The 10944-nt window shown below is 28.1% G+C and overlaps 1 protein-coding gene across 1 annotated transcript in view; it reads left to right on the forward strand.

Annotated features, from left to right (window-relative positions):
* The first annotated feature begins 4135 nt into the window (after positions 1-4135).
* The window catches only part of Kif19A (Kinesin family member 19A), a 21474-nt gene continuing 14665 nt past the window's right edge, over positions 4136-10944 (forward strand). Inside the window, exons 1-2 of the mRNA XM_014416570.2 lie at positions 4136-4239; positions 9974-10171. Of these exons, the coding sequence (XP_014272056.2) occupies positions 10082-10171 (90 nt within the window). The 5' untranslated portion in view covers positions 4136-4239; positions 9974-10081. The remainder of the gene's footprint in view (positions 4240-9973; positions 10172-10944) is intronic.

A 10944-nucleotide genomic window follows, 5' to 3' on the forward strand; every position in this document is an offset into this window, starting at 1 on the left:
CTCTTTTAGGGCTAATATTTCAGAAAATTTACTCTTCTTTAAATAATGTTATCTTAGATTTTCTATTGTTGTTGGTAATTTTTAAGATATAGAGCTCCGAATGGAAAATTAAGGTTCTTTTTAGGTTTGAAACAGTCGCCATTTTTTATTCCCCCTACCTATACTTGGCAGATTCGTCAATTTTGACTAGTAATTATACCTAGTTTTCATTATAGTAATTAAAAATTGGGGTGAGAGCCTTTTTTTCTTCCCGACTCTTGTACTATTGGGTCTGGAAATTTCTTTTCTTCATGAGTCTCTATGGAGTCGAAAGCTTATTAAGTGATTTAAGAAATAAAACAAAGTTTTGAACATATATTTTTCTTATCTACCTGGAATGCACCTTATACTAAAACATAGTGTATAAACATATAATACATTTCACACCCCTTCTACACTTTTAAGACTACGCCTGTGGCAAGTCGATCGCGACACACTTTTAAGATAAAAAGTAGATCTTATATGAAAAGTTGGCCAACCTGCTCTAGAGCAACATATACAAATATTTTTACCTTCTCGAAAAGTCTTGAGAAAAAGATTAATATCTCAGGAACTATTAGACGCGTGGACATCAATTAATTCTTGAAATGCTTTAAAAGTTTAAATAACACATTTATATACTTATGTTGTATCCTTAACACCCAGCTATACATATAGCATACCTCCTATATGTACGTACCAAATACCCACTAAAATCATTACAGGAGGGTATGAAAAAAAAAAATCAATTCTTGAATGAAAACCAGATAAATTTACTTTAAAATAGTTTATAATACTCTTCCTCCCGTGAATAGTAATATCTATGATATTTGCCAACATGAAGTAACAAAATCGTGATCTGTCGTTTTTCGTGAGAATACGGTTGTTTTGGCGATAAATATATCTGACGTACTATTTAACATACTAAGCTTTATATGGACTCAAATTTAAGTAAATTTTATCTACTTAAAAAATTATGAATAATGTATTTCACACGGTAAATGGTCTTTAAATATTGTCCATGGTATGAAAAGTGAACGAATATTTTAGGGTTTTTACATTTTTAATGTAAATTCAAACCCAAACAACGTAAGCAAATCAGAACTATCCGACTTTTTTCGTTTTGAAAATGCTTCCTTTTCTCTACTATTTAAGTTTCAAAACTAATATACTCATTATATATCATTTATGTCTCAAATGGTATACTTTGAACTATAATAAACAAGGCCTTGGGGGTGTTAGCATTGCCACAAGCGTCACGAATGTAAGCACTCCAAGTGGCATTGGAAGCGGTTCCGATTACATCCTACATCGATAGACTGCGTCAGAAAACTTTTACCAGCCCTTATCACACGCAATGTTTTCGTTATTGAATATCATCTAATAACTATAGATTGGCTAGTTTTAAAGGAATCACATAACAGGAAATTCCACAGAATAGCGTTAAAAAAAAATTTTTATATCATTCGACAAAATCTAAAATTGCATTTCAAATTTATTTAATCAACTGTCATTTATGTATTTTATATCGCAAAGTCTTATGGATAAAAAATTGTTTCATGTAGCGCAGGTTAAAGAAAGGTTTAGAAGAATTTTAATTACTTTTTACGAAAGTAATTTATTTTTATCTAATATCGAGATATAATTAATACTTCTTTCATTAAGAGCAATATTAGTGGGATCTAGCCAAAATGTAAAAGAAATAATGTATAGAAGAATGAATAATACAGAAATTTATGGCTAGTAGAAAAAAACAGTTCACTATTCGCTCCTATGAGATTTGTAGATCCGTAGAGGATTAGCAGCTGGCTAACATTAATAATTCTGGATTTGGTGAGAGCTTGGAGGAAGGATTATAATGGAGAGGGTAAGCTGATAAGAAACGTGAAGCCAAAATCTGGGCCTTTTGATGAACTCCATAGGCGTGACAGAGGATTAGGAGTCAATTGCTGGCTGCTTCCTGGGTCTTGTTTTATAATAAAGTACAAGCTAGTACTATTAGTCTTGTAGATTTTAATTGATACAATTATAATTACTTTTACAATGGTAACTTGTACTTTAGTATTTTTTGACTCCTGTAATATTACTAGTTGTTGTTTCCATTATGAAAAAAAAGTATTATTTTTACTACCGCGTAGTTTCTATACTCCATAATTTCTATTTAGGAACCAATGCTATCATCTTTCGTTATCAAACAGGACCGTGGTTTCAGTTTAGAATACAATGGCGGATATTCCTAATTACCTCAACGTAAACTTGAGCTCTGAGAGCGTGGTCAACTTCCTTATTTTTGTCTTTTCTTTTCCTTTGAAGGAGAGTAGGGCATAATGATTATAATGCTGGAAAATTATTTATTAATTGAAGCATGTTATTAATCGTAAGAAGTTGGTCATAGCAGAAATTCTAAACCGTATTAAATGCAATCCTACTCTACGCCACTTCTTTATTTATTTTCTTCCATATTTATTTTATTTATGCATATTTTTTTATTTAATTTTTTAGCTATTTATTTCTCTTTTCCATTCCTGTCTGCGCAGTCTTACACCATATCTGAACTGTTACCGTCACTTATCGTTTTTTCTTATTAATTTTATTTGTTCTCCATACTTTTTATCTGTTTTCTACATTCTAACATTTCTTCTATTCATTTATGTTTCATATTTGTACTTTTATGTTTATTTTTGTTCTCTTATTCATATATTCTTTTACATGTGTATACGATTGTTTCGATCCCCTTTTATTCTTGTTTTCACATTTATATTATCATATCCATTTATCATACTTTTTATTGTTCTTACTACGTACAAATTTCCGGTTATTCCATCTTAGCAATTTAAACCCTCACTGAGCCGCCTCCTCCCACAATTTATCTATATTTGTATGTACACTTATTACTTGATTTGTTATTGCGCCATACTTTGACCACAGATACTTCAACACTCATCATAAGATACTTCGACATTACTAATTAAAATAAATATTATTTCACTATTTATTACTCTAGTTGTAAATTTTTAATCTTATCACTTATTACTATACTTGATATTATTTAGCATTCTATTCATATATGTTTATATTCTTATAGTTCACTGCGTCCCTTTTATTTTTTATATATATTTGTTTTTTTTTTTAATTTTCTGTATATATTCTTATAGCCTTGTTTGAGTTTAAAATGAATCTAACTGTACCTTGTCTGCAGTATACGTTATTCATTCTTTCCACAATCAAAACATAAAATTAAAGAAAAAGTGGTGATTAAGAACAGTCGGATTACTTATGAGGCCCTGGCAGGAAGGTCTTAATTCACGATATAAGGTTTCAAGCACAAACTTTACTGGAAATCACGAATCATGTTAATTAAGTTTACTTCCGGAAGGGGTGACAAGGCTACGAGAGTTAGGACGTCAAACGCCACTAAGGAAAACTTTAAATAAAATGGTTGACTTTGTTACAGAAGATTAATTGGTGTTATAATGTTCCCGTGACTTTAGATTAGATTAGATTTTTATTCAGGGCGACTTTGTTCCCGTGACTCTTATACAACGATCATTTATTTAAGAAGATGATATGATTAAACTACTGTTATATTCAAGTTATCTGTTAGTTAATTACTTATAAAGAAAATGAACGTTAATTATTTCATTATAAAAATAAAAAATAAATAAAAAAACGGAATCATTTTGAATTCATGTAAAATAAAATAATTGAGGATTTTTATGTTCTACGGATTCATCTAAACATATTCATTATCAAAAGTATTAGATACTTCCAAACTTATATATTTTTATAATAAAGATGATATTTCCATAAGAAATACTTAAATCTAAAAATACATAGAGTGGAGACATATCTACTAAGATATATTTAATATAATATTATATACCTCTATAAAATCATTTCAGTATGTTTTCTTTCTGACAGCAGCTCTAATCATCCTTCTGAATATAACTGATTCTAGGGTCTTCATTAGTACATAGTAACCTAGTGCTTTCTGACTTGAAAATATACAAATTTTCTGGTTATTATAGGCAGTTGCGAAAATTATTAATAATCACCTAAATAACTTATTAATAGTTTTTATTAAAAATATTTTAATATCATTATTGTTTCTAGACGATCGTGGTGGATGATGATGGAGACAAGAATGATATTCTTCGACAAAAAAGAGTTGTCGAGAAGCAGTATATCTATGACTTCGCGTTTGGAGAGGACTCAACCCAAGTATGTAGACATTCTAAATTTTGAATTTGATTTTTTAAATTAATTTTTAAAATAAATTTATAATTACATACACTCATGTAAAAAAAATAAATGAGTTGTTTTATTAGATAAGAGTCAATTTAATTCATTATTCCTAAGTAATTTGTTTATATATAAGTTACATATTTTATTTTACCTTATGTATCATATCATTTTTTTGCATGTTGACGACCATTTCCTATAATGGCAATCTAGTTCTAAAAACTTTCATGTGTGGTGTAATTTTTCTTTGTGAACCCTTTGATTTTTTTTTACTCTTAGTAGTCTCTCTGTCGCTCGCTGGTCCTCTTTCTGATATTTTTTATTATAATTTTATACTTTAAGTGTTTTTCGATCTAAATTGTACACATAGAATCTACAACTTCTCTAAACCCCTTTAAAAAAAAATCTTAGTACTTTTACTACTATAAGTTAAATATATATATATATATTCATTAATAATTCTGAATTATTAAAATATGTCATTTATTTAAAATGTACACGTTATACCTTTGTTAGGAAGCAATACATCATTTTGAGTTTGTTTTTTACAGTAAAAGCGATAATTTATAAATTTCAATAAGTCAGACAACAGAATCGGTTCTTTTTATATATAAAAAAACTAAAATATAAAGAATAAAAGCACATAAATTTTTATATAGTATAAATTACATAACAACTGAAATAGTTGTCGAAATAATGGTTCTATTCTCGAAGAATAATATATGAAAAAACAAAATTTAGTGTTATCTCACGAAACTACTGAGGTTTTGCATTATTTTTTTTTCACCTCGGCACATACATTTTAAATACCGTAGAAGCATGTTACTTTGCTTCACGAAGAATTACAATGCTCGGCTGAAAATTAATTAAGTTCAGTTGAAAAGCAATCGCTGGTGTTTTTTTTTTTTTCTGTGTTAAATGACATCCCTCAAAAGTTTGTAACTAGATTGATTCTTCTAGAAATATAAAGGTAAGTATAATCGTAAAGTTATTTTCATCATATCTATGGTTAAGACAGAAATATTAATTTTAATTATTAATATCAAATGGAAATTTTCGAAAATCTGACAGTAGATCTGTTATATCCATGGTTCTTGTATAAACAACTTCGTTAATGTACAATTAATATGTATACACACAATAAACACCTATATTTAATAAATAATAAAGCATAGAAACAAGATTTTCGATATTTTAGTTTGAATATTGTTGGATATTATTTTCCATTCTGTTTGTTCTCGGTAGTTTCAGGGGGTCTGTTTGATGTTTAACAGAGTTCAGATTTATAAATACTACAAAAAAAAATCTAAATCGATTGAAAATTGCTTTCCATTGAAGGGCTACGGATAATCCGTTAGATAGCGTGAGACCTTGAGCAATAACTTATAAAAACGTTTTTCTTGTCATTCAAATAGTCGACGAGTGTTATTTTCCTTCAATATGTTACAAATTAAATTGAGGTGAAATGGATTATCAACATATCAACTGACAGAAAGACAAATAGCGATAATTTTGATCTGGGTCTTCCGCAAACAAGTAATGAAATATAAAGGTAGTGGTTTTAAAATGTTTTTCAGATTAAAGTAGATCTATAAGCTTAAAAGAGAGGATTAATACACTTAAATTAAAATGCGTACACTTCTTTCTTTCTTTCTTTTTTTTTTTTTTTTTGGATTCCTTATAAAGTAATGAATCCCTAACCCTTCATGGATTGTAGGAGTACAGATTTTTTAATTATTTTTCGTTTTCAAAATACCAATGAATCTTTTTATGAAACTACCATATAGAATAAATAATAAAAATGATACACAAACCATCATATATAAATATATTAAGGTACTATAAATATCTTTTCCGGCTCTCAGAAGCCATGGATTTTTATGAATAAGGTATCAAAAGAAAGAGAACTTCATGCGGGACAAATGTCAATTTCCATTCTTAAATTCTTACTGGAATTTTAATAAAATAATTTTTAAAAATGAGAGGTTTCTAAACTCAGAGAGATAAATTGACGGATCGAGGCAGCCTAATAATAAAGCATAATTTACACTCCTTTATGATGAATAAAAAGTCTTGGGCAAAAAAAAAAATTCTTTTTCGTTTTTTGAATTTATTTTCAATTGTTCTAATACTATTTATTCCTATATACTTCACGGTATCCAATACAAAGAGATTGAAATATTTCCTTTATTATATTGGTAGTTTTGTTAGATTGAAGATAGGATTTGTAAACCTTAAGGTGGCCAATAATATTCACTATGCTCCATCCACTCACTCCCCACCAATGGCTACAGAAAATAAACAAATAGCCTTAAAAAAATAATAATAATAAAATCGTTAAAATAAAAAACTTTAAGAAACTTTGTTTAATAAAATCGGTCCATTTAAAAAAACATTTCCTTTATCATGACAATGAAGAATCAAAAGAATCCATATGGCGGAAAAGTGCAAATGTGAACTTTGTAATAAAAATTAGTTTTGGTAAAATTTAAGCGTTTCTTGAGAACTTTTTTTTTTTATGCTGAATCTAACAACTAACCATTCTAAGAGAATGTTATATTTTATTGTAGCCAACAATTTAAATATTTCTATTATTTTATCACAGTAAATTGGTTTGGAGTCGCTGGGGTGGAATGCTTTTCAGTGGACAACTTTACTCAAATTAAACCTCCTAACAAATGAAACAATACAAGAACTTGGCAATTTTCATTGATTTCCGTGTGTGGATTATAACAGAAAAGTACTACTGTATTGTTTATATTAATTATTTTAAAAGCTATACCTACTGATTAATCTTAATACAAATATTTCATAATTCAATATTTTAAATAGGAAAAGATGATGGGTGTTCGGTCAGTAGAACAAAGAAAAATTACAAAAATATTTGAAACTTATTCTACTTGTGCCAACATTTCGGTCTAGATATCAGACGAACATGAAAACGAAAAACCGAGATAATAGCCACAAGATAGTAAGAATAGAACAAAGAAATAGTATGAAAATTAAGAATATAACAAACGAAAATATAAGAAGATAAAATATAATATGGCAAAGTAGAATTTATACGAAAATAAACATGATATCAAATATTAGAATAACGAAAAGCATTAAAAAACAAACAGCGTTCTATGTAAAAAATGAAAACATTGAAATTAACATAATAAGAACTGTGGGAAAGTAAAACACATACGCGATGAAATGAGAAACATGAAAACATATGGGTAAAATTACCAAAATAAAGAAGTTATATCTAAAATTGTAAAAGTTAAAAGGACCATAAGCAGTAAATTAATGTGTTTATTATTTTCAATTTTACTACTTACCATCTTGGGACTTACATAACTTTAGATTGTTAATTTTATCTACATATTTTATGTTACTTATTATATCATATATATCTTTTACTTTATCACAATTCTCATTATGCTAATTTCAAAGTTTTCATTATTTACTAAGAACGTCGTTAAAATGTTAATTTTTTTGTACAGATTCTTACCTTTCGAATATTATATTTTATCATATTTTTGTATCAATTATTATCTGCTTAATGTCTTGTTATACTGTTTCTTCATTGTATTTTCACTATCTCGTGGTTCTTATCTTACTTCTTTATGTTTTCAGCCCTGATAAAGGCCAGGAGATTAGACCGAAACGTCTGCACAAATAAAATAAGTTTCATATATTTTTGTTTATTATTCTCTACTGACCATACCCCCGACAGTCTTATAAAACTCACATTTGCCCTTTCCAATAATAGCAACTTTTATGGACTCTTTTAATTCGCATTCTGAATGGAAGTGACACGTATGACTCGGAAAACAGACAGAAAAATGTTATTCACATTTACATAGTTTTGCACGTACGTTTGACAGAATACCATCAAGAATAATACACTGATTCAAAGAAGAATTGATACACAGAATTTTTTGTTCTTTGTCTATACCTAACTATGAGTGAGTAGGGGCTTCCATTTATACCCTTTAACTATCACACCTGACGCTCAATGTGTCGTTTATAAAAGGAGTAGAAGAATTTCCGTTTTTATATGGTACAACAACACAACCTAAAGAAAGGAAATAGTTTGAACTATACCATAAGGTATAGAGGAATAATTGTGTATAACAACCATTGAAAAGAAATTCAGAAAACGACAATGAATTAAAAAAAAATGGATATATTTTATCTTCTTGTACACACAATTTTCATAACCGTTAATTTTAATTTTGGTGTTTTAATCCTCCCTTTAATGCTTATGGATCTAGTTTAATCTGAAAATCATTTTAAAACCACGACTTTAATATTTCATTACTTGTTTGCGGAATAACTTGATGAAAATTATTCTTATTTGACTTCAGTTGTTAGGTTTCGCAATAGTAATCATAATTAATAATTCGTAAATTGAAGGCATAGGATTCCATGCTTAAGTAAAGAAATACCCACGGTTGGGTTTGCATAGATAATATCTTGGGCCAAAATTCCTGATTTAAGAGGACGTTCTATCTTTATCTGATGAAGGATATCCAATAGCTGGGCCTATATATCATCAATCAGACGATCCTTCTCATCAGACAATAATGTCTCTTCTGCTAGCAAATTGCCTACTGCTGATAAATTCTTGCTATTTTATGGTTTATTTGGATTCAGCATTTTTCTTTGTTTACTATATTGAAGAATTTTGAATTATTTTTTATTTAATTTGTCAACATGGACAAATCAATAATTGCTATTCACTCTTAACAATAGCATGACTAATTTATTAAAGTTATATTAACATAATAATTTTAGTTTATAAAATGTAATCAAATGATGTATGTGATAAGCTAGTAAATAGAACTAATTCAATTTTGCGTATTCATAACTTCCTATAATATTACTTTGATAAAGCGATACTAATAATTTATGGCTATTACATTAATTAGGTACCAGATAAGTTCAAATATTCCAAATTACTTGTTTTTATAAAATGAGACACAATATCAAGGCCATCAGTGCCAGGAATAATTATTATATATGCAGAAAATAAAAATCCTCTGTAAAAAAAAATTAGAGGATGTAAAAATATATGAGAACATAAAGAAAGTTATACTGACTGATGACCAAAAATTTTTATTATTAATTAATGTAGTAGGTGTAATTTTTTACTTTAAAAAAATTAGAAAAAAATCAGGATGGGATGGTGAGAAAATTATTTTATAACTTTTAATTTGTAGTGTGTGTAAGTGGATGCATAATTTAATATTGCAATTCATTAACTTTTGTCAATTAAAAAAAAATCAGTGTAAATGACCATAGTGGTGAAAACACTTAAAATAAAAGAAATAAATAAATATTCAGGTTATTCAGTTGAATCGGATTAATCCTCATGACTGACTGGCTGAGTATGATTTCCCCTGATAGCAGTCTCCCATATTCCAATCCAAAATATTTTGCAATATTTTATTATTTTAAAATAATAAGGTTACCTGTACTGATCCAATACTGATTGTCTATCAAAATTTTTTTAAATCAATTATCATTAATCAAAATTATCAAGAGGATCTAGAAATTTATTTTGTTGAATTTCCCTTAATTGTCTTTGGAACATTAGGTACTAAAAAATTATTTCTTCACCTTTTTTTTTTATAAATTCACTGGGCATTTATTTGATTTATAATTTATCGTTCAGTTACTAGTATCAATTTAAATTTTAAAAGATCTTTTTTTTTTTTATTAGGAAGAGGTATACTCGGCAACAACGAGGGGTCTTGTTCGTGATGTCCTGCTTGGATACAATGCAACAGTTTTCGCTTATGGCGCCACAGGAGCTGGTAAGACCCACACCATGGTTGGGAACCAAACAAATCCAGGCATCATGGTACGAGCACTCAACGATCTTTTTAACAGCATCAAAGGCCAGCAGGATGTATTTCAGGTCTCATCGTTCATTGTTTCTTTCTTTAACTAAGTGACTTATTAAACAACCAGAATATTAGCTTCTTTTTTTTTCTTTTTTTTTTTTTGTCAGATTAGTATCTATAAGAAGCCACAAACAATTGAACTATTAGGAATCCCTTCAATATTATTACCCATATGGCATTTTTTTGTAAGTTAAAAACTAAAATCCTCCTATGGAAACACTAGGTCTCCATTGAAACTCAATGAGCTCCAATTCCAAATATCTGGATTTAAAAAAAGGAAGGCATCAATCTTCTTTAAAGAAGGATTGAGGAATTGGTTAGTCTAGAAGGTCTAAAAGGAAAAAATACTTAAATATTAATTTAACTTATAAATTTGGTGAAAATTAAAATTCTATGCTAAAGTTAAATTTATCAGACAAATTTAAAATAATTTTTTAAGAATTTCTTAGTATACATCATTTAACTCAAGTCTTCAAATAATCTTAAAGTTTGTATTTGTGATCACAAAGTTATTTTGTTTTGTTTTACTGAACTTAGTGTTTTCCCAGCACTTTATTTATTTATCTTATTTTTATAATCATCTATTTGGTTATGACGTGAACATTTAAATGGATTTTACTGGAATTAACCAGACTCAGTAATCAATTCAATTTTCCTACAGATTTTGATGTCAAGGTCAAAAATTATGGAATCAGATTTTGAAAACTTAAAATGGTGGATTCTGTATGATAATAAAATTTGAAATTAATCCTTTTGAAACCCCCTAGTCAGTAACTGACCAAAATTG

This window comes from Halyomorpha halys, unplaced genomic scaffold (genome assembly GCF_000696795.3).
Source record: "Halyomorpha halys isolate HHAL.00 unplaced genomic scaffold, Hhal_1.1 Scaffold128.1, whole genome shotgun sequence".
Lineage (NCBI taxonomy): Eukaryota > Metazoa > Arthropoda > Insecta > Hemiptera > Pentatomidae > Halyomorpha > Halyomorpha halys.